Raw genomic sequence first — 25,731 nt, forward strand, 5'->3', positions numbered from 1 at the left:
CCCAGGCTGGCCACACTCACCCCTGGAAGAGGAAAAGGTTGAGGTGGTTGTACTTCTTGGTGAGGAAGTTGCCAAGGATGCGGGTGGGGTAGCCACAGCGGATCTGGTAGGCGGACAGAGCGAAGTAGATGCATTTCACAAAGTACCACAGCTGGGCCACCGCGTTCTGGCTGAACATCCTGGATGGGACCGGGAGGCCAGGTCAGAGGTCAGGGTGCCCATGCCCCCAACCCTACCTCCACCAGGCACCACAAAGCCTGTGTCTGGGCAGGGCCTGCACCCTGGCACGCACCGCTCAGTGACAGCGGGCAGGATGAAGAACATCCAGAGGTGGACGGCCAGCACCAGGACGACCTGGAAGGCCAGCTTGCCCAGCACGGTCTTGCGCAGGTAGAGGGCGCGGTCAATGACCATGGTGCTGAACTGGATCAGCAGCATGACCAGGAAGGCCTCGGGCACCTGGTCATCTGACAAGGAGGACGTGATGTCCGTGGCTGCCGAGTGCTTCTGTGGCCGGGAGAGCAGAGGTCAGAGGTGCTGGGGAGGCCGTGGGGCCTGGGCTCACCAGGGCAGAGACCCAGCTCACCCCAAAGGCCCAGAATCCGAAGATGATGATGATGAAGTCGATGACGTCGGCCAAGAACATGAGCGCGTAGACGTCGGTCGCGGCCCGGTACTTCGTGTGCAGGATGTCCTGGAAGAAGCGCCGCACGGGCCAGTACATGCTCCGGGCCCTGCGGGCGGGCGGGCTCAGTCCAGGCCCTGCTCCTCCCACCCTCGCCTGGGCGCTCCCAGCAGGGCACTCACAGGGACAGGCAGAAGCTCTGCAGCCGGACCCCCAGCACCCTCACTCTTTCCTGGGGGCGACTCCGCCTCTTCTCTCTCCGCAAGGTCGCTGCCCCCGCCGCCACCACCGCCACTGCTGCCTCCTCCTCCTCTTCCTCGCCTTCTGTGAGGAGCAACCGCCACTGACGGTGGAGCCTGCACGGCACCGGCTGGCCCAGCTCAGACTCCTGACCATCCCAGGAAACCCCGAAGGGGCTGCCAGTGCAACCAGCCCACTTTGTACAAACCAAACCGAGTGCAGGGACCTCCCCAGGGTCACCAGCAGAGGGTGTGAGGGCTGTGGGATGTGAGCGGCTCCACCGGGTGGGCCCTCGTACCAATGGCCTGTCCTCTGGTTTCCGTGCTCTCCTTCCTCCTCCTCCTGAAACGGAGGCTGATGCGCCTCTTGCCGCCGGGCTCTAGGGGCCCACCCTTCGCTTCCGCCTGGACATTGTCCTCAGCAGGGGGCCTGGCCGCCCCTCCTGGCTCCTCCTGGGGCGCAGGCAGGGCTGGCTCCTCCTCAGCCCCCTTCTCCTTTGCACTGCCCCTATCGTGCTCCTTGGACAATGGGGGGTCCTCATGGTCCCAGAGGCCGTAGCACTGTGGAGTGAGGCAGGCTGGTGAGGCTGGCATGGCCACCCTGGGCTGGGTGAGATGGCCAGGCCCACCCTGGGCCCCAGTATGTCCCGCCTGCTTCCTGAAACAAACTGGCTGTGTGTGTGCGTGTGTGTGCGTGTGTGTGTGTGTGTGTGTCGACCTACGTGTGCAGGTGTGTGTATGAGTACTCACCAGCAGCTGTGCGCGGTGGAAGAATAGCGCCATGAGCTGCAGCAGGTCGTACTTGACGTAGCTGTCGCTCTTCTCCAGGCCCAGGATGCGCGGCGGGAAGTAGGGCTTGTTTTCATAGCGCCGCAGCACAGCGTGGCTGTTCCAGGGGAAGAAGCCAAACTGGAACAGATACTTGGCGACCACTGTGACCTGCAGGGGTGAGAGGTCAGCGTGGCGCCCGCACCCTCCCCCATCCCCACCCCTCCAGCGACGCCCACCTCCGTGAAGATGATGGCCGTCATCCAGAAGCGCTTGCTGGGCCGCGGGATGGAGAGCATGGCCCACAGGAAGACCAGCACGGGCAGCACAAGGGAGGTAGCTGAGGCAGTGACCATGTGGTTGAGGACGATCACGAAGTAGCACAGCAGCTCCGAGTGGGCAGCCACGCACTGGTACAGGGCCTCCAGCAGCCGAAGCGCCCGGCCCCGCCCCGCCGCGAACTGCTCCGCCTCCTCCAGCTCCGGAATGTGCACGCGCCTGCGGGGGACCGGGCTCAGGCCTGGCGCAGAGGCCTGGACGGCACCAGCACCCAGCACCGGCACCCGCTCGGAGCCTCGGGGGCCACCTGCTGTGCACCCCTCCCTGCTCACCTGTCCACCAGCAGCTCGCTGGCCGTGCGCATTCGGGCGCGGCCGCCAGCGGGAAGCTCCCCAGAGCTGCGCAGAGAAGCCCCAGGCTCGGTGACCACCTCTTCGCTGCTGCTGCGGGTATTGTAGCCAGTGCTCAGGGGGCTGCTGGTGTCCTCGGTCACGCTGCTCAGCGGCTCCTCCACCCCCAGCCCGCTGCGGGAGAAGGCAGCTCACAAGGCGGCCTGTGCTCTGCCCGGGCTCTGGGGGCAGTCCTGGAGGGCTTCTGGGTCTCTGGTGGACAAGGGCCCAGCCGGCTACCGCCCCCTGTGCAGCAGCTCAGGCGCTGGGGCTGGACAGGCCGCGTGAGGTGAGTCCCCACTGTCCTGAGCCGCCCGCCCCCGCTCCTACCTCGATGCTGTGCTCAGCGCATCACGGGCTGCCTCAGCTTCGTTGGCGTACAGCTGGTCCAGCACGTCCCGGCGCACCTCTCCGCCCTGCAGGGCAGCCAGGGTCTCAGGTCAACCGACTTGGGCAAATGGGGGGCGTGGCAGGCGTCTGTGCAGGGGCGGGGCATGTGGTGGTGGGCGGGGCGTCGGTGTAGGGGGCGGACCCCGGGGAGTGGCAAGGCGGGGCCGGGGCAGCCCGCTCACCCGGAGCAGCTCCTGCGTGAGCAGGTAGCGCTCTGCGCGCAGTACGTCGCTTATGGCGCGGTGGTGCCGCGTGAAGTCGTGCAGCCAGCGCGTCAGCCCGTCCACCAGCGCCTGGCCCAGCACCCACAGGAACTGCACGGCGCTCAGGACTCTCTGCATCACATGGCTGCGGCCTGCGGTGAGGGTTGGGCAGGAGGGCATAAAGGAGCGGTCAGCGGGTAACCCCCACTCCCTGACCCCAGCCCTTGGCACCAACTCACCGGTCACCTCGTCCTCCAAGCCCTCTGCCGGCCCTGCTTCCTGGCTTGGGTCGCCTCCTAGGCACAGGGGACCTGATCAGCGCTTTGCCTCCCCACCACCCCACAACCTGCCCATAGCCAGACTCACCTGTGCGCAGCTGCTCGGCCCTCTGCTGCCGCTGCTGCCGAAGCACCGTCTGCGCGTTGGTCACCCACGCCTGGTAGGCCATCTGCAGGCAGGGCCCTGGGTTAGCACCCCTCCACTCCTGCCATGGGATCCCATTTACCCACCTCTGCCTCCCGTCCAGGAGCAGCCTGGGGTCAGGAGGCCAGAGTGGGGGCCATCAGATCCCTGGGGGGCTGTGGTGGGAAGACGGGGGTGGTACATGAGCCACCCAGCACATCCTGGCTTCCACTCAGTGCCAGTCCCCATGCTGAGAACAGGAGCCCAAAGGTGGACAGGAAGGGTGTGTCTAGCAAACAGTGAGCCTTCTCAAGAGACCAGGGTGGTCAGTCAGGGCCCGGGGAGGTGGGCAGAGAGGCACACAGCTGCCCATGACCTTTACCCCTAGATCCTGCCTTCCCCCCCATATGTGAGTGCAGGAGGTCTGAATGGGCTGAGTAGGTGCCCTAGGCCTAGGGAGTGTCAGGCCCACATGCTCACCTGAAAGGCGCTCTGTGACGATGGCCTGGGGTCCTCGGGCTGGGCTTCCTCCTCCTCCTCACTGTCCGACTCGAACAGGAAATAGTCCCCAGAGTGGATAACTGCGGGCAAGGGGGGCACTGAGAGCCAGCCACCCTCCCTCCTCCCGCCAGACCCTCAAGTTCATCTCTTTGGTTTGGGATGGGTCCGGTAACAGTCTGGCTATTCTGGCCAGCTTGGGACCCTCAGCAGCCCGTGACCCTGGGGCAAAGGCCCGCAAGCCACCCTCCTCAGAGGGACGGCCACGGGCAAGAACCAGGGAGTGGCAGGCCGGGGGACAGCAGCACATGCACAGGACACAAGCAAGAGCAGGGGGGGACGAGACCAGACTGGACGAGAGGAACACGAGCGAGCAGGACTGGGAAGGAGGGACACTGCCAGCCAGCAGCCAAGACTCATACTTCTGAGTCCAAGAGTTAGAAAGCAGAAGACACACAGAGCCTGTTGTAGGGATGTGGCCCCTGATGACCCAGAGGCTCAGTGTGAAGCCTGAGAGCAGGGCTCCTGGGAGGTGCCGGCCAGGTCAGTGCAGGGCAAGAGGGAAGCCTGCCTAGCGCACAGCGGCTCTGAAAGGGTGGTCAGGGAAGGCCAGGTGGGAGCAGTACCTGTGGCGTGGTCCAGCCAGGGCCGCCACCACTGTTGTTGTGGCGGGGAGGAGCCCCCTGGGCTGCTGGGCCCTGTGGAGGGGCAGGGTGCGCATGAGCCAGTGGGAAGGGGCGCAGGCGGCCCCTCAGCAGACACAGACTCGGAGCCCCTGGGCAATGAAGGGGCTACATGAAGGGCCACGGTGGGTGGAGGACAGCCCACAAGTGCAGACGGATAGTCATGGTCCGGCCATGTGGCCTGCAGGGACAGAATGACCACACAGCACAGGGTGGATGGGCCAGAAGCCCCATGGGACATCACACAGCACGGACATGGCTCCAGCGGGCATGGACACATGGGATGTGGGCGCCGAGGCTCTGTCCACACTCACCTGGCTCTTGGCCGGGATCCGGGGAGCCCTGAAGGCAGCCTCGGTTGGCCCGGCCCTGCCTGTGCTTCTCTTGCTTGGCCCGGATCCGCTCCATCCTGCAGAAGGGGAGGTGGCTCAGCATTGGGCAAGTCGGGAAAGCCCTGGCCTTGCCCACATGGCACCTACTGTCTTTTCAGCTGGGCCAGTGACTTCTCCTCCGCTCTGCGGTGGAGCTCGATGGTCTTGAGATTGGCAGCATTGTAGAGGGCAAAGCCCCTGTAGGGCAGCAAAGCTGCGTATTAGCTATGGCCTGGCCCAGGGGGCTCAGGTCCTAGCCGCCCACACCCCTCCTTGTCCTGCTGTGGGGAGAGGGAAACCCTCCTAGAACCTCCAGTATCACAGGGAGGGAGGGAACAGGAGCAGCCAAAGCGCAGGGCTGGGGAGGAAGGCCTCCCAGTGGGGACGCAACCTCAGTCCAGCCAACAACCAAGAGGGGGGCGAGACCGCGCCTCGCCAAGGTCCTGAGAAGGTCCCAGGGGTTCTGTCTCCTTGGTTCTCCCTCTAGGTGACAAGTCAAGTCACAGAGGGGCGGCACACCTGGAGGCCTGCAGGGCGGTGGCGCGGAGCTCGGCCTGAACGTGCAGGAAGTAGTAGCTGAGGAACACCCTGCGCTGCAGCAGCAGAAACAGGAAGCAGACGCTGTCCCACAGGACGCCCGCCTCCTCCACGGGCAGCAGGCAGTCCTGGTCGCGGCCCAGCATCTCCTTGGCTGCGTACAGATAGGGTCCAGGTCAGGGTCCTGTACGCCGGCTATCCCGGAGCACCCCCGGAGCCCCGGCCGCCTGCTTCGCCCACTCACGGTCGTAGTAGCCCTTGACGGTGCATACGAGGCTGAAGAGCTGGATGACCCAGCAGAAGCTGCTCTGCATCTGCTCCACGAAGACGCAGGACAGGAGCTGCGGGTGGAGGAGGGTCAGTCTGGGTGGCAGGGCGGGGCGGAGCCAGGGGGTGGGGCGGGGCCAGGCGAGATGGGACGGGGCGGGGCCGGGCTCACAGAGAGCATGTTCTTGGAGACGATGACAGTGACATTGTAAAGGATGAGGCAGTCCCACAGCACGAGGCGGGCACGCGTGTCCTTCTGCTGCAGGCTGGTGCCGAAGAGCAGCAAGTAGAAGCAGGCCAGTAGGTAGCCCAGCCCAAAGACGCTGATGCGCGTGGCCCCCGTGATGAACACCACCACCAGCACCAGCCAGAAGAAGTAGCGGAAGACAGCCACCTTCAGCATGTCGAGGTAGGACCTGCCGAGTGGATGTCACCGTGGACCCAGGTCACCACCACTTCCCCAGCAGCCCGGGACCACGGCCCCAGGAGTCCCACAGCCTCTAAGACCCCCACCTGCAGTGGATGAAGTTGGGCACGGGGTTGGGCTCCCCCCGCAGAGGCTCCAGGCGGTCAGTATTGACGCCAGCCATGTGCCGCCACTCCTCCATGCGCTCGGCCGAGAACACCTGCCACTGCTGGGAGGCGCAGAGCAGCAGCAGGAAGTCACCTGTGGGCAAATGAGAGGCCACTGTCACGCCCTGGAAGTGCAGTCCACTTCCTGCCAGCTTGGCCCTTATCCTGGGGTGATGGGTTGTGTGGGCAGCTGGGCAGAAACGCCCATGCGTATTTACGCCAGCATCTACTCACCGTGTGGATGTGCACACGGGTGTCAGAGAACATACCTGTGTGCATTTTCTGTGTGTACATGTAGATCTACATACACACACACACACATCAGGAAATAGGCCAATGCGAGCCTAACTGTATGCCATGTGGCATCAGTCTCCACACCCGTGTCCGCCCATGTCCACTCCTGCATGCACACCTGTGCCCACACCAGTGAGCAGACATGTGTCTGTGTGGTGGACTGTGTACATGGGAGATGGGCCTGTGGGACGGGGTACATTCATGGAACACAGACCCCACAGGGATGGCAGGACTGGACTGCCTGGTGAGGCCTGGACAATGGGCCCCTTGCTGGCTGGAGAGGAGGGTTGGTGCCCACCCGCTGACCATCCCATGGGCATCTGCAAGGTCTCAGCATGGCTGGCAGTGGCACGTGTGTGTGAGGGGCTGGGGACTCACTGATGAGGTTGGTGGCATTGGGGGTGCTGAAGAAATCAGGCAGGTATAGCCACTTGATGAGCGCGGAGTTCATGGGGACGGCCCGGCTCCAGCGCCATGGGTAGTCTGTAGGCAGAGGGTGTGGTCACCCACTGTCCCAACCCACCTCCAACCCCAGTAACCCCAGGAGTCGCACATACACACCCTCTTGCACACAGGCCCAGGGAGCCCAGTTCTCACAGACATGCGCTCCAGACGCCCTGGGTGGGCGGGGGGATGTGGGTGGGGCACAGGGGTTGAGGGGGGTGGGGCCGGAGCCCTGCGTGTGGGCCACAGCCCAGATAGACCCAAATGAGGCTTCACTGCACACCTGTCAGAATCGCTAAAACAGTGTGGACGCCCAGTAACGGAGCAGAGGGGAACTGGCAGGACTACCGGGGGTGATCACCCCAGAGAAACAGAAACCACGGCCCCACAGACACCTGCACACTGGTGAACAGCAGACCTCTGCAGCACCTCATCCCCGACATCTCCTGCACCTCTTCTGGTTCCTAACTTGGGTCGCTGTGCCAGGTCGAGTCAGAGGCTGACGCTTCACAACTACGTGAAGCGTGTTTACAAGCTCTGTTGTGCTTCTGCTGCTCTCTGTCAAAACTCACAGACTGTCAACCAAAAGCGGCATTTCCCGGGCCAGGGATCTGCCTTCCACAGACACTGAGGGAGGAAGGGCCTGCCTGGGGGCTCCAGGCACCGCCGAGACGCTCCGAATGTGAAAGGGAGCACAGGACATCACAAGGCGTCCAGAGAAACCCCTGTACCTGCAGACCACAGGAAACAGCAGGAGGGGGAGAAACCCCAACTCCTCTCACAGAGAGGACAACTAACGAGTGCGCCAGGAGTAACGGAAGTCGGAACCGATGTGCACCGCACGCAGGTCTGCCCCCAGCAGGGAGTCTGCAGGTGTGGATGTGCACACACAAGACTGCGCGCCAGCCCCTCAGCACGCAGGGCTGATGGCCGCTCACTCCCCCAGCTGTGGGCCGTTCCTGCCCACGTGTTCACCAGCCTCTAAGCCTGGGGCACAGCCCACAATTCCAAGATCAGGGCTTTCTGCCAGCCCGTGGCCTGACCCCGGAAAGGTCACAACAGAAAGGTGACGGAAGGAGATGGCCAAGCGCTCCTGTCAGGTCCTGCTCAGAGCCAGCAGCCACCAGGGACACGGCCTTGAGGATGCGGCCACTGAGCTTGGATGGCACACCAGACCAAGGTGTCGTCCAGGGATGGGCGGCCGAGCATGGTCACCGCCCTGCACACAGAGGCCTCCACCCTGGGCATACTGGACATGGACTCCAGACAGCCCCCACTAGCCAAGAGGAGCGCACGCCCAGACTATTTTTCAAACTCTCAACCTCTCTGATCATTTGAAACTTTTCAAAATAAAATTCTTGGCAAAAAGTAAACAACGGATTCAGGGAGACCAGTGAATGAGGGGCCAGCACTGCCCGCTAGAGCTGGCACGGCTGCAGCCCACAGAGCCCACGGAGGGGGAGGGGGTGCAGGTGGGAGGGGCCTGACGCCACACCAGTGGCCAAGGCACCCAGCGTGTGCCCAGCCAGCGGCCCACTCACCAATGCACAGGGCGGGGGGAACACCCAGGCACAGCAGGTACTGGTACAGCAGGAAGAGCGCCAGGAACAGGCAGTAATTGGGCCAGAGGCGGGCGATGGCCTCCCGGCGTCGGCGGGTAAGGATGGCCACCAGCCAGCAGCCGTGCAGGATGACCATGAAGTTCATGCGCTGCCCGATCACGTTCACGGCTGCCAGGAAGCAGACCTGGGGGTGGCAGAGAGGAAAGGGGTGGCCAGGGTGAGGACATTGAGCCGGCGGTGGGGGTGGGGGGTCCTCCTGACTCTGCCTCTGGGTGGCCTTGGGGGGCAGAGGGTGTTGTGCCCAGGACGGGGGCAGCGGCCCAGACCACTCTCCTGGATGAGAAGAGAGGCTAAACACGTCTCCATGCTGGGGGAATCAAGGTGGGTGTCCCACGACAGAGTTGAGCCCAAGCCCAAGCCCACCTCCAGCTGGGGCACCTGGCCCCCTTGGTCTGCACCCCCCCATCCCCTCTAGCCTTTGCTCAGCAAAGGCCCCACAGAGGGTGGCAAGGACCCCTGCGGCTGAGCCCAACCCCATGGAAGGGGCAAGAGTTGACCCCCGCCTCACCTCCAGCCCAAATTTGTAGAAGAAGAAGTTCACGTAGTACTTGAGGCAGCTGGGCAGGTCGCGGTCCAGCCGCTGGCGGGTGCCCTCGGCGCAGACAGCCTGGGCAGGCAGCGGGGCCAGCTGGTGCCGGCGGTGGTGGTAGTCCTGGCTCCGGTACACCATGGCCTCAAACACCAGCAGCAGCAGGATCTGCAGGTGGTTCTGAGGGGCAAGGGCAGTCAGGCCCCACCTGCCCCACAGCGCCCCCTACCCGGCCCACCTGCCTGCTGCACTCACCTGGATGTAGCCCAGGTTGGGGAAGCCCTTCCGCACCCCAAACCAGTTGGCAGGGTCAACAGGCCCGCGATACAGCAAGGACTGGCGGATCTCCGTCTTCTGCAGGTTCGTACTATTGGGGAAGGGCTGGGAGAGGAGCGGCGGGCACTGCATGCTGACCCCAGGGATGGACCCCCACCCAGGCCCTCTGTGCCCGCCCTTCCACTGTGACACGTACCTCCGTGCAGTTGCTGGCGTACTCGTGGGGGTTGACCACCTTGAGCTGGTACAGCATCTTGCACACGATGATGATGCAGGTCCACACAGTGGCCAGGCATGAGGCCATGGGCCGGAAGCGTGGGTAGGGCAGGGCGAAGGCCCAGAGCACGACCAGCAGGAAGTTCAGCACCGACACCTATGGGTGGCGGCGGCCGGATCAGTGCCCTCCCCACAGGCCCCTTGCCCCCCTAACAGCACCCAGGGGGCCCAGGCGGGTATGCGAGAATGTCCACACTCACCTCCTTCAGGGCCACCCACACGGTGTACAGGGCCACCAGCTTGAAGACGTGCAGCTCCAGCAGGCGCCGCACCAGCACCTGCACGCGGGTGATGACGTCCGAGAAGCCGGTGGCCAGGTCCAGCAGCCGCTCAGCCACCAGGCCCCACTTGCTGGCTGGGGGGGCATTGGGGGGACAGTGAGGAGGAGGGGCCTGGGCCATCCTGTCCCATGCAGATGGGGCTCCGGGGCTCAAGTCTGGGCACCTTGAACTTACCCTCTGGGACCTGTGTGACCTGGTGGGGGCTGGCCGTGCCCAGCCCCTCGTCCCTGGGTACCTCCTCCTCTTCCTCCTGCTGCAGCAGGGGGGTCCGGCTCACCGCGTCCCGCCTAGGACAGGGCCCCGGAGTGTCCTTCCCACCCGCGCTCCTCAGGCGGCCCTGCAGCCCCTTCCTCTCCTGCCTCCCCCTCCCCAGCTCTGGGACCCTGGCTGTGGGTGCTGCAGCCACCAGGTGGGAGCATGGGGCCTGCTGATCTCCTGACCCCTGTGACCCCATTGGGGCACTGAAGGCTATGGCTGAGGCCCTACCCCCATTCCAGGTCTCCTGCCCAATACCACCAGCCTCTGCAGACCCCAGCCCCAGGGGCCAGGCCTACCCGGGAACCCAGCGTGGGGTGCAGGCACCAGGTAGGGGCCGGTGCTCGGGGTCGGTGAGCTGCATGAAGGGCCGGTGGAAGTAGTGCAGCTGCAGAATGCAGGCAAGCAGGAAGAAGCCGGGGACCAGGATGCTGGAGAAGAGCTCGGACACGCTGAACTGCTCCAGGCCCAAGTCCCCCAGCCTGGGTGGGGGGGCGGGGTAGGGGTCAGCATGGTTGCATGGCCCCTATGGTGGCATCCCACTGCCCCCAGCCCCATCCCAGACTCACTGCTCATCGGTGAGGCCCGTCAGGTTGCGCCAGTAGGCCGGGAAGTCCTGGAACTGGAAGGTGTAGACGGCCACCAACACCAGCATGGTGTAGGCCACCACCAGCCACCAGAATGCCTTGAGCAGCTTCCGCCACAGGCTGTAGTAGACCTGCCGGCCAACGGGCGCAGTGAAGCCGGCTGTGAGGCCCAACCGCCTGACTCCGTGCCCCTCTGTGCCCCCACCTCCACCTCTCTGTGCCCCATGCCCCCACACCTGGAAGAGGATGAGACAGAGCAGGAAGAGCAACATGTAGACGATCTTGTAGACCACCAGGCGGCCAGCAAAGCTGACCACGATGAACATGCCTGCGCACACGTAGATCCAGTACTTGGCGTAGATGCCCCTGACCAGCTCCCCCAGGCTCCGCAGCAGCATCTGCGTCCGCGTGGGCTCTGCAGCGGGTGGGGCACGGCATCAGGACCAGGCAGGTGGGAAGGAGCTGCCCCCCAGTCACCCAGCCCTCCCACCCGCTCACCCGTGGCGGCCACGGTGACCTCCGTCAGCGCCACAGGGGCCCGTGCCCTCCTCAGCAGCTTCTCCTTCACAAACTGGCGCAGCAGGAGCCAGAAGGTCAGGGTGCACAGCAGCTGGGGAGACGGGGGCGGCATCACTGAGGGGCCCAGGCAGGGGAGCCGGAGGCGAGACTAGAGCAGGAAGGTGTCCCCCAACCTGCCATCCTCCTCACAGGCACAAGTTCACAAACAAACGCGCACACACTCCCACACAGTGGCTCCTACTCACACATGATCTTGTGTGCACACAGACCCACAGGTGAACACGGGCTCACATGTGTTTGCATGCTTGCATGCCCGTGGACTCACATGGTGAGGTGTAACCCACACCCCCCACATGGCCACCGGTGGCATGGATGCCCAGGTGCAGTGACCTGTCTCACAAGGGGCACCATGAGGGCACAGAAACTCACTGGGACCTGGGACCACATGCAGTGCTCACAGAGCCTGTCTCAGGCAGATAGGATGGTGCCCCCAGCAACGTGAGGTTGTCACACATTCACTCGACAAACACCGATTGAGCAACTATGCTGGGCTTGGCCAGGGGTCCAGGTGACACCCAGACACCCACACACCCAGACACCCAGACACAGGCCCTGGGCTGTAGCACGCCCACCACACTGGGAGCCGGGGGAGGGCCGGGCGGACTCACCATGGCACCCAGGTCCAGGCAGGGGTAGCGGGTGTGCTCCAGCCCCAGCTGGCGCAGGCTGACGGGGCCCAGGGCGGTGGGCAGCTCGGGCCGCAGGTCCATGGCCCACACGTAACGCAGGCAGCAGAGTGCCAGCCCATAGAGCAGGATGAAGGGCGAGCAGAGCATGGCCAGCTGGTGGCGGCTGCGTACCGTCCAGATGAGGCAGGCCCAGAGCAGCAGCACGAAGGTCAGCCAGCTGTGGTAGGTGATGCTCCACACCTGCGGGCCGGGCGGGGCAGGGCTGCACGCACGCTCCCCAGGCCAACAGGAAAGCAAACCCGCCCTGCTGGCCCACCCACACACCCACCGCACAAACGTGCACACACAACCACGCAGCTGCTGGCTGGCCTGGACGGCTTGTGGCCCAGCAGGCAGGCCACAGTCCCACCCACTTCTGGCGACAAGGCACCAGGCCACCATCCTCTCCTGGAATGCCGTGAGAGCCCGTGGGAAGGCCCAGCCCTCGGCTGGTCTGGGCCAGTGCCCTTACCATCATGGCGATGAGGGCACACACGTAGCTCTGGTCCATGATGAGGTGGCCCAGGCCGTGCAGCGGAGACGTCTCCTTTGGCTCAGCCAGCCGGGGGCATGCTAGGGTGAGGGTAGGGGTCACAGGTGAAGCAGGATGCCTGCTGGGGAGGCTCCAAAATCAATAGGGCAAAGCCCCTCACCCATACCTGACTCAGCCCCCAAGTGCAGACAGTGCTGGAGCTGCAGTCTGGGGCGGGGGCGGGGGGAGCCATGCTTAGCACAGTCTCATAGGGGCTCTGGGGGCAGAAAAGGGTCCAGGCTCCTGTCTGACCCTGTTCCCAATGTGTCGTGGGACCCTGGCCCATTCTCACCCCCCCTCCCAGCTTTGGTTTCCAAGACTCTAGAGGGACAGGGTGGACGAGATGGCCTCAGTCCTTCCAGCTCTGTGAGTGCCCACATCCCCCGAGGCCAGCAACTTCATCCCCTTTGTGAGATGGAAATCGAGGCTTACGGCAAAAGAAAAGAAAGAAAAAGCACCAAGGAAAAAAGCCCAGACCTGCCCTGGAGACACAGAGCCAGCCCAAGACAAAGCAGTGAATAACTCTGGGACTGAGAGGCAAGCGGACAGGCAAGGGAGATCCCTGCAGGGTCTTGGGTCCGTGAGTAAGTGAGTGAAAGTCGCTCAGTCGTGTCCGACTCTTTTTGACCCCATGGACTATACAGTCCATGGAATTCTCCAGGCCAGAATACTGGAATGGGTAGCCTTTCCCTCCTCCAGGGGATCTTCCCATCCCAGGGATCGAACCCAGGTCTCCCGCATTGCAGGCGGATTCTTTACCACCCAAGCCATGAAGGTCCGTGGGCAGCCCCAAAGAAGGGTGAAGCTAGAGAGGCCGATACGGCAAGGCCGCCAGGGGGCAGCACTGCACGGCTACATATACTTACAGGTTCGCTGCTGGACGGCGCTGTGGCCAGTGAGGTCGTGTATGATGCAGTTGTCCTCGGGGTCTGGTGTTGTGGGAGTAGGCATTGTGTGCTGTAGACAAGCCAAGCCCATGAGCCAAGCCCGTGGGCAGAGGGGTGCCAGCCCCACCTCTCAGTCCCGACTGCTCACCTGGGCAGCCCCTTCCTCCTTGATGGCCACAACTCTGGCCTGACCCTGGGGCCACTGGTCCACCTCTGTCAACTCCACCTCCCGTGTGTCATCGTCCCCGGCCGCCTCCTTCCTCTGTGGAGACCAGAGGTGAGGCTCAGCCCCCTTGCCCTGGCCCAAGGGGGTAGGGGACGCAGGGCGCTGGCCTGGGTGCTCACCTGGTCCACAGGCTGGTGGGCATGGAGCTTCAAGAGCGAGGTCACCGTGTAGCAGAGCAGCAGCAGGATGCCGGGGCTCACGTACACGGGCCAGTCGTGGTTAGCATTGATGACCAGCACGTTGGGGCTGGAGCAGTTGGTGGGGGCCAAAAAGTCCTTGAGACCAAACACCCTGCCCAGAGAAGGCGTGTTGGTGACTGCGGCGAGGGGTCATGGGTGCCGGGTGGGCAGGGCTGGGGCGAGGGCAGGGCGGTGCCTGGGGCGAGCCCTCACCTGGCCCAGATGCCAGCAGGTGGGAGAGTGGCCTGGGCGAGAGGTGTCTGGTAGCAATAGAGGCAGATGAGATGGCCGGTGCCAATGCAGCTCACCATGACGCAGAGTGTGTTGAAGCCCAACAGGCTGATGGGGAAGTGACAGGCCCACCAAGTGCCAATGGCCAGGAAGAGCAGGAAGTAGACACTGGAGAAGGCTGAGGGGTGGGCAATGCCTGCGGGCCAGGCAGGGGCACACAGGGTCACTCCTGGCTGGGGTGGTGTGACCACCGTCTCACTGGTCAGTGGGGAGCTTGGCTGCTGAGACCCCTCCCAGCGTGATGGTCAGAGGTGGGGTCCCAGCCCCCTGCCCAGTGAGTACCTGCCAGTGCGAGCAGCATGATGGCCAGAGTCCGCCCAGCTGCCACGAGCAGCCAGTGAGCTGTGATCCGGAACCGGGCGGCCAGCCGAGATCTCCGCGTGGGGGACAGTTCAGGGGCTTCCCGCAGCTCCCCCAGTGAGCCAGTGTCCAGTTCCTCACTGTCATCATCCTGCCAAGGTCATGGGAAGAGCAGAGGTCAGGCACATGGTGGGGGAGGGGGAGGAGGGAGGAGGGAGTAGAGAGCGGGAGGGGGAAAGAAGGAAGTGGGGAGGAGGGGGCAGGGAGGGAGAGGGAGGTGGGGGCAGGGAGGGAGAGGGAGGAGGGAAAGGGAGGAGGAGGGAGGGAGAGGGAGGAGGGAGGAGCCCACCCCTGTGGCCATCTCCCTGGCCCCCCTTCACACCCACTGCTGGCCCTCTGAGGTCACAGGGCCACTAGCCTGTGTGCACCAGTGCTGCCCTCCATGCCTGGTCTGCCCACCACCTTCCCATGGCCTCGCAGCCCTGGAGGCCTTCCTGGAGGTGGCCCACTGCAGCAGTGACACCTTCCTGCCAAGGCCTGGCACTCAGATGACCCAGGTGCCCCTCAGGTGTGTCTTCTTTATCTCCCACCTGCTCCAGGGGCCCTGAGGACAGGGCAGCCCACAGGCTCATGCATCTGTGCCCCAGGCCCCTGGCCTGAGAGCGCCCCAGTGGGTGTCCCCAGTGGACGCATGCCAGGACCACAGGTGCTCCTTATTCTATGGTCACAGAGCAGCTCCACACCCTACTCCTGGCCCACAGCACCTTCCTTATAAGAACGGCAATGGAGGCTTGGGGGTGGGGGGACTCAGGTCACACTGTCAGGGGAGACTGCGCCAGGGGACAGCCTGCTCTCATTCTGCTGCCCATGGGGCATCTGGAGAGTGAGGTGGGCCTCCTGGGTGTCCCTGGCCAGCCCTACTGGCCTCACCTGTCCGCAGGCACGGAGACCCACCAGGGTCTGTCTCCTTGGCCCTGCCTCAAGGTTTCCCAGAACAGACTATTTCGTGGAATTGGGGAGCCGGAGGGAGGCAGAAAGAACAGCCTCTGTGTCAGAAGCCCAGGCCCTGGGTCTCCACCTGAGATGTGGGCGCTGGCCTGTGCCTCATCTGTCCTGGCCAAGGCAGCCCTCGGTGTCCAGGCTGAGAGCGTGGGGGAGCCAGGAGCCCTGGTCACACCCCAGCTCCACATCTCCCAACTGGGCAGCCTCGGCAAGCCCCCTAACCTCTCTGAATCTGTCTTCTGCCTGTCAAACGTAGGTGGGGAGCTGGGCAGGCCCCAGGGAGTGCTGCTGGGCCATATCTGTTAGTGTGGAGGGGACAGGGCAGGGCAGGAGGCCCAGCCTTGGGGTCAGAGTGGTGCCCAGGGACATACCCCTCGTTATGTCCGGGAATGGGAGTGGGGGGTCAGCCCTAGAAGGCACAGCAGCCAGGCCTGAGCTCACTCCACCCACAGCCTGGCCCCAGCTCTGGGAAAGCTGCCGTGGAAAATGAGCGCTTCTGGGTGTGGGAAGAACAGAAGCAGCTGCTGGGCGAAAGAACAGGTGCTGGGGGCCGCTAGCAGCGTCCAGCCTGCCTTGGCCAGTCCCCCAGGCCGCACCCCCCACTGCAGCCCGTCTGAAATGCAGGGCAGGCATGGATACACGTGTGCCAAGTTGGGATGGGTGCATGTATGCAGACGCATGTACTATGGCCCTGCCAGGTGGGGTCGTCCGCAAGGGGTGCTGTGCCTGCTTCTGGCTCAGGCCTTAAATGCTGGGTGCCTGTAATGCCTTGCTCTGAGGTCCGAGGGGCGATGGGCAGGGTGGAGTGGGGGGCTGGCATGGGGAACCAGCTAGCTCCTTCCCGTCAGAGCTGTTCCTGGAAGCCCTGGCTCTGCTAACGAGGAAACCAGAGGCTGCCCTGTGCCTGCCAGTGCCACACGCCATAGGGATGGAGGGAGCCAGCCAGTCAAGGGGCTGCCCCAGCCCCCACTTGACCCCTACAAGTACCTGGAAGAGCTGCTTGATCTCCAGGCCCCATGTCCTCTGTGAAATGGGGGTGCCAGCCTTGTCCCCCAGGACTCAGGGGATGGGCAGTCAGTTGCAGGCTGAGCCCCACCCCAGTCCGTGACAGGAAGGGCCCCCTCTCTGGGGACTGAGGCCCTCATTTCCACTAGCATCAGCAGCCTGACCAGAGGACACTGGGGCTAAGGGTGTGAGCCTGTGTCCCCCACCGCCTCCTGGGCAGGGACCCTCCCTGGATATCACAGACCTGACCCAGCCCTGGAAACCAGGTCCTACTGACAGAGGCCGAGGCCGAGTGTGGGACCCAAACGGGGCTCAAGACTACAGCCCTCATGCAGGGACAGGAGAGCTGAGCCTTTAACCAGAGGACACGGAGGAAAGACCCAGGGTGGGACTCTGATGCAGGGCCCTGCTCTAGGCCTCCTGCCGACACAGCCTCTGCCTTGTCCACAAGCCCATCGATGCCCTTGCTGTGGGTGGTGATCCTCAAACATCCGTCTGTCTGTCCATCCGTCAGTCCCCAGGTGCTCCTTGACGGCCACACACACGGCCTCCCAGCACCACTGATTCCCTGTGGCCTGCATCCCTGAAGACCCTCCTCAGGAGCAGCTCTTGGGGCAGATGCTGCCTGCAGCCCCCGCACGTTCTGGGACCGTGCGCTGCGATGCCAGTGCCCCGCGGGACACACACTTGACCTCTCCGCTGCTGTCACGTCTCTCCACGGTGGGCACATATAGGCTTTTACAACTAAAATGTCCACGTTTGTTTAAGAAAAGAAAAGAAAGAAAGAAAGAGGACGTACAACAGTCCTCAAACGGCTGGGACCTGGGGTGCCCCATAGCCCTCACCGGCTCCTGGACGTGCTGGCTGCGCCGGGCTGTCCTCGTGAGGCGCCTGCAGACCCCAAGGCACAGGGAGGAGACTACTAGGATGCCCAGGTCAGGGGCCACCAGGCGGATGGCATTGGGAATGTCCTTCAGGTCCAGCCTGTAGAGGGCAGGGAGAGCCCATGGTGGGCTTAGTGGGGCTGGGGCCAGTGGGGGCACCCCGGAGCTGGAGGCCCCCACCTCAGGCCCAGGAAACCCTGAGGGAGACTGAGGACTCTCACCTCGTGACCCCAATGAGCTGGGAGATGGCATCCCAGGTGATGGCGTCCCCGGTGCTGCCTGCAGAGAGAGGCGGGGGAACCAGGTCAGGCAGGTGGGCGCCAAGAAACCCTCTCGTTGCCAAGAGGCCCTCAGAAGCCCTTAAGCCACAGGCCCCCAGGTTTCCAGGGATGCTCAAGAATGCTGCTTATGCTGGTGGGGAAACAGGCCCAGCCAGGGAAAGTCTGGTAGGTCAGAGGCATATTAGTTCTGCCTAGTGGAATGGGGCTCACAGCCCAGCTGGGCGCTGTGTGGCCGTGGCAGGGCTCTCAGGTCTGTTGGCCAAGGCTGACTGCTCCTTAGGAGCCGGAGGGGGCACACATGGGAAACCTGGTCTCAGAGCCACCAGGACCAGAGAGCCCTCAAGGCACCTGACTTCCAGTGTCTAAGCTGCAGGAGACACACGATCTTCACAGAATGAAAATGGGAAGCCAGGTGGGACATCCTGCCCTCCACAATCCAGGCGGGACATGGAGGTGGGAAACCCCTCCTCCGAGCAGTGGGGATGGGACCCCAGGGCTCCGTCATCTGCACACTGGGGTGCTGGAGTCAGTGGAGGTGGGAGGGCTGGGTGCCAGCTGGAGATTCTGTCCACAGGTTGAAAGGGTGCAGGATGGTGGGCGGGCAGCTCACCTGGTCTGCTGGCATCCCTGTCCCCCCAGCCTAGTCTCTATGCCTCCAAAGGCTCAGGAGGAAGATGTGAGCAGGTGGGGCCTGAGAAGACCAGGGCTGTCCAGTGAGCCAGACGCCAGGCTCAGTTTGGTGTTGCTGATGTTCAGCCCAGCCCCATGGCCACCTGTTACTGGGGCAGTTAACCTGGGCCCATTTGCACTGGATATAAATAGTGGATAGACACTCAGAGGTAGACAAAGCCTGGGTGAGGCAGGGTGGCCCCTGAGGCTGGCTGACCTTGCTGAAGAGTGTGAGGCTCCCCAACCCTGCCCAGGCCCTCTGGTAGCTCAGGGAGACCATTGGCTCTCCCCCAGGCCTGCTGCCCTCAAGCATCCCCCCAGGCCCCCTGGTGACTCACAGTTTGGCTCCAGAAGCTGGTCCAGGCGGGGCACAGTATGCAGGCATATCTGGAAGGTGATGTGGGCTGCCAAGAAGAGGAGGCTGAAGCCCAGCAGGGCTCGGAGGAGGCGACCAGTGTGACCTGCAGGCAGAGTGGGCAGGGGTAAGGCCAGCATGCAGCTGAGCCTGTGGGAGTACAGGGAGGCGGAGACCAGTGAAGGCCAGTTAGCCCTGGCTGTCAGCCCTGAGCCAGGCTGTGTCCACCAGCCTAGCATGGACCCAGGGTCTGTCAGCAGAGAACTCAGGCAGCACACCCCTCCTACACCATCCCACTGATCACTCACAGCCGCCCCATGGTCCTGAGCTATTGTGACCTCACTTTACAAAGAAATGGGCACAGAGAGGTGAAGTCACTTGCCCACAGTTATACAACAAGGAATCAGTGGAGCACAGCACACCCAGCCTGCCAGTGCTTGAGTCTCGCCCCCTACTTGGGGCATGGGACATGGGGGGCAGAGCCAGCACCAGGAGGAAAGGTCCCCTCAGGCCGGAGGCCACCTTCAGGTCTGGTCACGTATCCAGCAAACATCTGTGTTGCTACTTGACCCTGGCAGCATGGTACTGCCTCACCCCCAATGTGGGCTGAAAACATGCACCATGCAGGGAAGACCCTGTCTGACACTCAACCACATGACTTATCAAACCTGCCCACAGAACAAAGCCTCAGATTTCCAGAGGTGACTGTACCCCAGGAATTCACATGATGGATGGGGGACAGATGGAGGGACAGACGGAGGGATGGATGATGGCTGGATGGAGAAGAGGATACACTGGATGGATGAGAGGATGTACCATGGGAATGGATGGGAGATGATAGATGGATGAATGAATAGATTAGAGAAGGGATGGATGGCAGAAGGTCGATGAGAAGACAGAGGATGGGAAGTTGGATAAATGGATGGGCAGCTGTGATTATGGACATATGAATGGATTGGATGTATGAGAAGATGGATGGATGGGTAAATGAGGAATTGATGGAAGGATGGAGAGATGGATGAATGGGAAGAAGGATAGTGGGAAAGATGGGATGGATAGATAGGAGGACAGAGAGGTTAATGGATGGGGATGGATGGATGGATGGATAGAGCAGTGGGTGAATGGATGGAAGGATGGATCAACAGGTGGAGGATGGATATATAAGTGAATGGGTGGGTGGGAGGATGGGTGGATAAATGGAATGATGGATGGAGGATGAGAGGGTAGCAGGATGGCTGACAGCAGAGTTGGGTGAGGCCGGGAGGCAGCTCTAACTTCAGAGGGTGGAGGGCAGTCAGGCTGGTGTGGGGATCCTGAGAGGGTGGGGCGGTGTGTGTGGGTCCTGGGCCACCCACTGCAGTTGCTGGAAGCCCTGCCTGCCTCTCCCCTAGATCTGGGGTCACTCGTTTGGTCTTGTGAGGCCTGCAGGGCACAAGGAGCGTGGTGGAAGGATGGCGCCCTGCCTTGGTGGGCAGGCGACCCCCACCTCTGTCGTGCAGGGGAGGGGTCACACAGAAGTGTTTCCTTCTGAAGGATCCAGGATGCCGCTCAGGCCAGAATCTCTGGAGAAGCAGGAAATGGGGCTGGGAGGCTGGGGCTTCAGGCGTGGAGGAGAGGGAGCTTGTGGGGGTGCAGAGAGCATTTGACCAGAGTGGGCACTGGGGCTCAAGCCCCAAACCTCCCTGATCTGACCGCTCAGTACTCAAACACTCCAGGACAGCCCCACTCCCATGACCCTGTTCTGGGGCAGCCTGGGACCCCTGTGAGTGTGGTGCCCACCTGGGCCCAGCTCTGGTACCATGGTGAGCTGCTGGTCGACCTCACCCTCCCAACATGAACTGGGTGAAGGGTGCTAAGGGAAGGGGAGTCCCCTACTCATCCGAGGCCCTATCACAGGGAGGATGGTCCAGAGGTGGGGGGCATGGAGGGACAGGGCCAGAGAAGGTCAGAGCCTGAGCTCGAGGCCCTGGGAATCTGCTATGCCACGCCTGGCACATTGTCCGCCCAAAGGCAGGAGGGCACAGGTCTCGGGAGGACAACAGAGCCTCTCATCCCCTCTTCCAAAGAGCACTGGGTTCTCCTGGGGCGCCGTTCTGTGACGTGAACGAGGTCTGCCCTCCAGACCCTCCCGTCCACGGCCCCCAAGTCCGAGCAGAGCCCAGGGCTCCAGGGAAGTCACCCTCTCCGGACAGCAGTTGCAGGGCCTGGCCCCTCAAGTCCCTGTTAATCAGGTCACAGGAGCTGACCCTCAGGTTTCCCTGAAACTTCTGCTGCAGCTGTGCTCTGCTGGGGCACATGGCCCACAGTGCCAGCAAAATGACCGAGGAAATGCTGGAAGGTTCCTGAGGATGCACTGAAATGGACATGTCTCTGGCCAGCACAGGGAGCTGGGGTCAAGCTGACACCCACGTGAGAATAGAGCCAGGAATCAGCACCCACAGGGGACCCGGGCAGCCTCAGACCTTCCACCCAGAGCTGGCGCCAAGGCCCAGCTGCAACACGACTGTGACCCTGTGGCCAGGCACTCAGGCATGGATGGGCCTCACATTTTCCTCTCTCCCACCCGGAAAAACCCAGCAGGCTCTCTGACCCTGAGGGCCTCTGAGGCCAGACAGATGGACAGAGGGAGGTCAGGCAGGCGAGTCTTCCCAGTGCCCTGACCCTTCCCCACCCTGGACTCCTGCCCTGGCTGAGAGCCTGTGCTTCTCCCAGCGCCAATTAGAAGAAAGTGTTCCCCATCACTGCAGGGCATGAAATACAATGGAACAAACAGCTGAGAGCTGAGACCCTGGGAACGGGGTCCACGGAGAGGAGGGGAGGGCCTGGACTGCCCGCAGTCTCCCCAGGTTGGCCCGAGCTGCGGATTGGGGAAGGGCTGGGACAGCCAGCTGTACAGGGTTGTGGCCTGGAGATCCCCGTGGCTCCCAGCCCTACACCTGTGTGGGACCCCTCCCTGAATTCTCCCTGCACTCCAAGGTCAGGGCCCCCCCATACCAGTGCCCATGGGAGCAGAGAGTCTGACCAGACACCACAGGCCGGGGAGGGGGACCTGTGACCCTGTGGGAAGCAGGTTGACACCCCTCCAGGAGGACCCATGCCCCAATCCTGGGACCCTGTGAACATTCCCTGATGCAACAAAGGGGAACCAGGAGTGCCAAGCAGCTAACCTTAAACAAGGGCTGCTCCTGACCACCCCCACCCAGGGCAGGCCCAGTCTCACTCCAGGGTCCCAACCATGGAGACAGGGCAGGAGGGCCCAATCAGAGTGATGGGGGGTGATGTTCAACTGGCCATTGCCAACCTGGATGATGGGGAAGGAGCGCCGAGCTGAGGAGCTGGAAACGGGAACCAGATTCTCCCCAGATCCCCCCAGGAGGGACCAGCCCGGTGACACCTGGGTTTTCACTCCAAGAAGCCCATGCTGGACTCTGACCCCCAGACTGTGAGCAGGGACCTGCAGGTGGCTGCTGGGTGTGAGGTGGTCTCTGCAGCCACAGGACACACCTGAGGCCCTGGGCGGCCAGCCTGCCGCCAGCACCTCCCAGGGGCAGCAGGTGTGGGCCTGGCTCCCTGCGGCAGTCTTGGTGATCCCTGCCAGGCTATTCTTCCATGACCTCTGTCCGGAATGGGATGGGGGTCACACCACTGACAATGTGCTCCCTGGGAACCCTCTTTTAAGCCTGGGCATCTCTCTTCACCCTGGGAAACCTAAGGGCCTCCCTGCCCATGGGGCACAGAGCCATCCACAGCACCTGTCCTTACTGAAAAGCCAGGACAAAAACTGACCCGGAAGCACCCCGAGAGTGGCTGGTGGGACTCCGGCCTGAAGGGGCTCCTCAACCACGCGCCTCGTGCTGTCAGCCTGCAGGTCTGCGTTCCCCTTCACAGGGACCTGTCTGTGCTCCACAGGACAGGGGGCAGGGCGCCCTCCTACTCTGGGATCCTCTCCACTCTCAGCCCCTCTCAGATAAGCCGGTTCTCTGGGCCTCACTGTGCAGACTGCCCTGGGGGCAAAGGCACCCTGACAGGCTTTCCCACACATCTTGTCCGCCTGGTGGACTCAGAGGCCACCCTCCAGGAGCTCAGAACTAGGTGGGGACTGCCGGGCACCCAGTTACCCTGACAACAAGGTGGTCAGAGGAAAGCACTGCCCCACAGAGCACCGAGCACACATGGATGGAGCCTGAGTCCACAGTGGGGCAGGGGCGCTGGTGAGGTGGCTGGACTTAAGGGTTGGCCAGAGCCGCTCAGGGCAGATGGGCTGCAAGGTCAGTGCTGGGACCGGGTAGGAGTCAGGGGAGGGACCTGGCAGGAAGGTGGCCCAGCCCATGGCCGGAGGAACACGGCATCGGCCCTGCAATATGAGGTCACAACAGAGATCTGAAACAGCCAAGGGTCCACCATGAAAAACGAACCTAGGACCACTCATCCTTCACCAGTGGCTCTTCAACCACAGAGAACATAACCCCTGCCTGGTTCAGCCATGGCCCAACTCTCCCCTGCCCCGGGCATCTGGAGAAAGAGCTCTGAGACCCCTGAATCCACACCCCCACCCCCACCGAGCCCCACCCACCCTTACCTCGGATGCTGTGCCGGGAGGGGCCCGGGAACCAGGGCAGCAGCAGCAGGAACAGCAGGTAGACCAGGGAGAGCGCGTTGACCCGGAACAGGCAGGCTGCGGAGGAGACGGGACAGTCATCAGGGCTGCTCGGCAAGGGAGGACAGCCAGCCCCACACCCCAGCCGCTGCCCTGAGCCTCCCTGCCACAGGTGCGGTGCTTGTCACCCCAGGAGGCTGCCCACCTCCCTCCACATGTGAGAGACCACACTGGGTACAGGACGAGTCACCTGCCCCGGGAGCCCTGTGTCTGACCTACGACAGGCTCTGTTTACACTGAGCAGGGGGCCCTCATGCTGCACATGTAGCAGGACTCGCTCTGCAGAGCTGCCCCCTGCCCCCAGGGCCAACACGGAGGTCATGACAACCTCCCCGCTTGTTTTCTCTCCTTTGTAAGACTTTACGTCCCCAGGCAACATACAGCATGGCTGACTTTGGGGTCTAGCTCTCTAAATCTCCTCCCTCCTGCCCGACCTCCACTTCCTGGACACCCTGGTGCACCCACTGGGGCCGTGGCCATGTCCCCCATCACGTCTCCCAGGGGAACCACGGCATGACCCCTTCAAGCCATGCGTGCATCCACAACTCACTCCCGGAAGCCTCCCCAGCGCCATCCTGACAGAGTGCAGCGGATGCTGGGACTGGGGAGGCTGGGGAAATGCCAAGTGTCCCAGCTCGGGGCTCATCACCCAGAAACCAGCCCTCTCAGCCTTTCCCAGGGGCCTGAGAGGGAGCTGGGCCAGGAAAGCCAGGCTACCAGCCCAGAGGGTACTGGTATCCCTGAAAGCGGCCCCTGGCCTGGAGCCACCTCTGCCCATTCCACTCCTCAATCCACGGCCAGCAAGTGGCCCCAGTGACCTGGCCCTGCCCACCCACCCCCCAACCAGCCCAGGACAGAGTGGACAGATGCGGGTGCCAGTACCCACCACAGACCCAATCTCACCCCTAGACAGTCCAGCGTCTTGGCCCTGTCATCGTGACTGAGCAGAGTGGCACAAGGGTAACCCCCCACCTCAGACTGGCCTCCCAGGGGTGCTATCCCACTTCCACTCTCACCCCTCAGGCTCCCAGGTGGGGACCGTGAACCCAGCAATAGCTGGACCTCCGCTTAACAGCCCTCTGGACGTCCTGGGCCAAGACAAGCTGACCTGAACCTGGCCACACCATCTCCCCAGAGCAGTCAGCAGGGCCAGATTGGGTGTTCAGTCCCCAAGTCCTCCAACCACCCCAGCATCAAGGTAACCTGGAGAACCATATGGGAAGAGCTGCGACCCTGAACTCTGATCAGCAGTCTTCCTTTCTGGACACCACCATGCTCTCCTGCTCCACGGAGCACCCTGACATGAAGCTGCCTCCTTCCATGAGGTATACTAGCCATAGCGACCGGCTCAGTCAAAGCCTAAAACTGCTCACACTTACACAGTTGCATAAAAAACAAACAAAAAATCAATCTGATTTGGCCCGAGAAGACCAGGGAAGAGCATTTATGGCAAAGGCTTCTAACGTTCTGTTCTGTTCTCCAGGGCCGCACTTTTACCCTCTGGGCTCTGCCCCCTGCACCCACAGCACCAGCCAGGTGATGTCCACCCATCTGACCAGGTAAATTTCCTCCTAAGGGTGCATCCTGCTGGTCTCTGTACTGAGGTGTTCCTGTTCTGATCCGCCAGGGACAACAGCGCTGGACAAGCACTTGAGCCCCTTTGACAGTGTGCACAGGCCCGTGATAGGGAGGCTAGCTCAGTGCAGCCCTGGGGAGCTCCTGGCTCTGACACCAACCCTGAGCTGGAGGGATGGTGTGGAGAGAGGCGGAGTCAGAGTTTCATGATGAGGGCTGCAGCCTGGAAGACGCAAGGTTCTGGAGGTGATGGTGCCGGCTGCACGATGCTGAGAATGTAATTAATGTCACCGAACCATCCACTTGAAAATGGTTAAGGAGGGGACTTCTCTGGTGGTCCACTGGTCAAGACTCCACACTCCCAGGGCACAAGGGTTCCATCCCTGCTTGGGGAACTAAGACTCTGCATGCTGCATGGTGCGGTCAAGTAACTAAATCAGTTAAATGGTTAGGATGGTGAACTTCATTTTACGTGTATTTTACCAAAATAAAAGAATAAATGGTCCCAGAAATCAGTGAAGGATCTCAGACCAGAACCGGAAGGGCAGGGGCCACCCAAGCCCCCTCCTCTGCCACTAGTGGGGCCACAAGGCATGCGGAGCTGGGCCTCTAGGAAAAGACTCTAGAAGCTCCTTCTGCCAAAAGCAGGAAATCAGAGATGAAGGGTCAGAAGGGAGGGCGTGGGAAGACAGGACAGACACAGTCACCCCATGTGGGTGCTGCCGGGCACTGCCCTACCGAGATGGTTGCCAGGCACCAGAGTCCACATAGGGCCTGCCCTGGAAGGGGGGAACAAGGACCCCTCAGTCATTCATTCATTAGACGCAGAGCTGTCGGCCCAACGGGAGTCCTG

At 62.7% G+C, this 25,731-nt stretch overlaps 1 protein-coding gene and 1 non-coding gene across 6 annotated transcripts in view; both read right to left on the reverse strand.

The window, feature by feature from the left end:
- PIEZO1 (piezo type mechanosensitive ion channel component 1) overlaps positions 1 to 25,731 on the reverse strand; it is a 56,107-nt gene that overhangs the window by 3,252 nt on the left and 27,124 nt on the right. For 3 of the 5 annotated variants that reach the window (XM_059877397.1, XM_015475784.3, XM_059877398.1), the window contains exons 2-43: positions 23,226 to 23,321; positions 18,630 to 18,752; positions 17,563 to 17,620; positions 17,303 to 17,441; positions 14,433 to 14,601; positions 14,073 to 14,286; positions 13,800 to 13,971; positions 13,603 to 13,716; positions 13,434 to 13,524; positions 12,508 to 12,608; positions 11,976 to 12,236; positions 11,287 to 11,398; positions 11,025 to 11,203; positions 10,771 to 10,919; positions 10,501 to 10,683; positions 10,121 to 10,233; positions 9,866 to 10,020; positions 9,586 to 9,762; positions 9,369 to 9,494; positions 9,093 to 9,293; positions 8,504 to 8,708; positions 6,897 to 7,001; positions 6,165 to 6,318; positions 5,824 to 6,067; positions 5,629 to 5,725; positions 5,367 to 5,538; positions 4,956 to 5,045; positions 4,791 to 4,885; positions 4,420 to 4,491; positions 3,776 to 3,876; positions 3,260 to 3,341; positions 3,133 to 3,189; positions 2,873 to 3,045; positions 2,631 to 2,716; positions 2,244 to 2,435; positions 1,872 to 2,130; positions 1,615 to 1,803; positions 1,164 to 1,425; positions 808 to 949; positions 587 to 734; positions 293 to 507; positions 21 to 179 (exon numbers count right to left, since the gene is read on the reverse strand). In XM_059877397.1, the coding sequence (XP_059733380.1) occupies positions 21 to 179; positions 293 to 507; positions 587 to 734; positions 808 to 949; positions 1,164 to 1,425; positions 1,615 to 1,803; positions 1,872 to 2,130; positions 2,244 to 2,435; positions 2,631 to 2,716; positions 2,873 to 3,045; positions 3,133 to 3,189; positions 3,260 to 3,341; positions 3,776 to 3,876; positions 4,420 to 4,491; positions 4,791 to 4,885; positions 4,956 to 5,045; positions 5,367 to 5,538; positions 5,629 to 5,725; positions 5,824 to 6,067; positions 6,165 to 6,318; positions 6,897 to 7,001; positions 8,504 to 8,708; positions 9,093 to 9,293; positions 9,369 to 9,494; positions 9,586 to 9,762; positions 9,866 to 10,020; positions 10,121 to 10,233; positions 10,501 to 10,683; positions 10,771 to 10,919; positions 11,025 to 11,203; positions 11,287 to 11,398; positions 11,976 to 12,236; positions 12,508 to 12,608; positions 13,434 to 13,524; positions 13,603 to 13,716; positions 13,800 to 13,971; positions 14,073 to 14,286; positions 14,433 to 14,601; positions 17,303 to 17,441; positions 17,563 to 17,620; positions 18,630 to 18,752; positions 23,226 to 23,321 (6,232 nt within the window). The remainder of the gene's footprint in view (positions 1 to 20; positions 180 to 292; positions 508 to 586; positions 735 to 807; positions 950 to 1,163; positions 1,426 to 1,614; positions 1,804 to 1,871; positions 2,131 to 2,243; positions 2,436 to 2,630; positions 2,717 to 2,872; positions 3,046 to 3,132; positions 3,190 to 3,259; positions 3,342 to 3,775; positions 3,877 to 4,419; positions 4,492 to 4,790; positions 4,886 to 4,955; positions 5,046 to 5,366; positions 5,539 to 5,628; positions 5,726 to 5,823; positions 6,068 to 6,164; positions 6,319 to 6,896; positions 7,002 to 8,503; positions 8,709 to 9,092; positions 9,294 to 9,368; positions 9,495 to 9,585; positions 9,763 to 9,865; positions 10,021 to 10,120; positions 10,234 to 10,500; positions 10,684 to 10,770; positions 10,920 to 11,024; positions 11,204 to 11,286; positions 11,399 to 11,975; positions 12,237 to 12,507; positions 12,609 to 13,433; positions 13,525 to 13,602; positions 13,717 to 13,799; positions 13,972 to 14,072; positions 14,287 to 14,432; positions 14,602 to 17,302; positions 17,442 to 17,562; positions 17,621 to 18,629; positions 18,753 to 23,225; positions 23,322 to 25,731) is intronic. The other 2 variants (XM_059877395.1, XM_059877396.1) reach the window with 2 other exon arrangements.
- On the reverse strand, positions 19,073 to 19,142 carry MIR2327 (microRNA mir-2327). The gene has a single exon (NR_031122.1). It is a non-coding gene; the product is annotated as a microRNA mir-2327 (primary transcript).

Source organism: Bos taurus, chromosome 18 (assembly GCF_002263795.3).
Source record: "Bos taurus isolate L1 Dominette 01449 registration number 42190680 breed Hereford chromosome 18, ARS-UCD2.0, whole genome shotgun sequence".
In the NCBI taxonomy this organism is placed as follows: Eukaryota; Metazoa; Chordata; class Mammalia; order Artiodactyla; family Bovidae; genus Bos; species Bos taurus.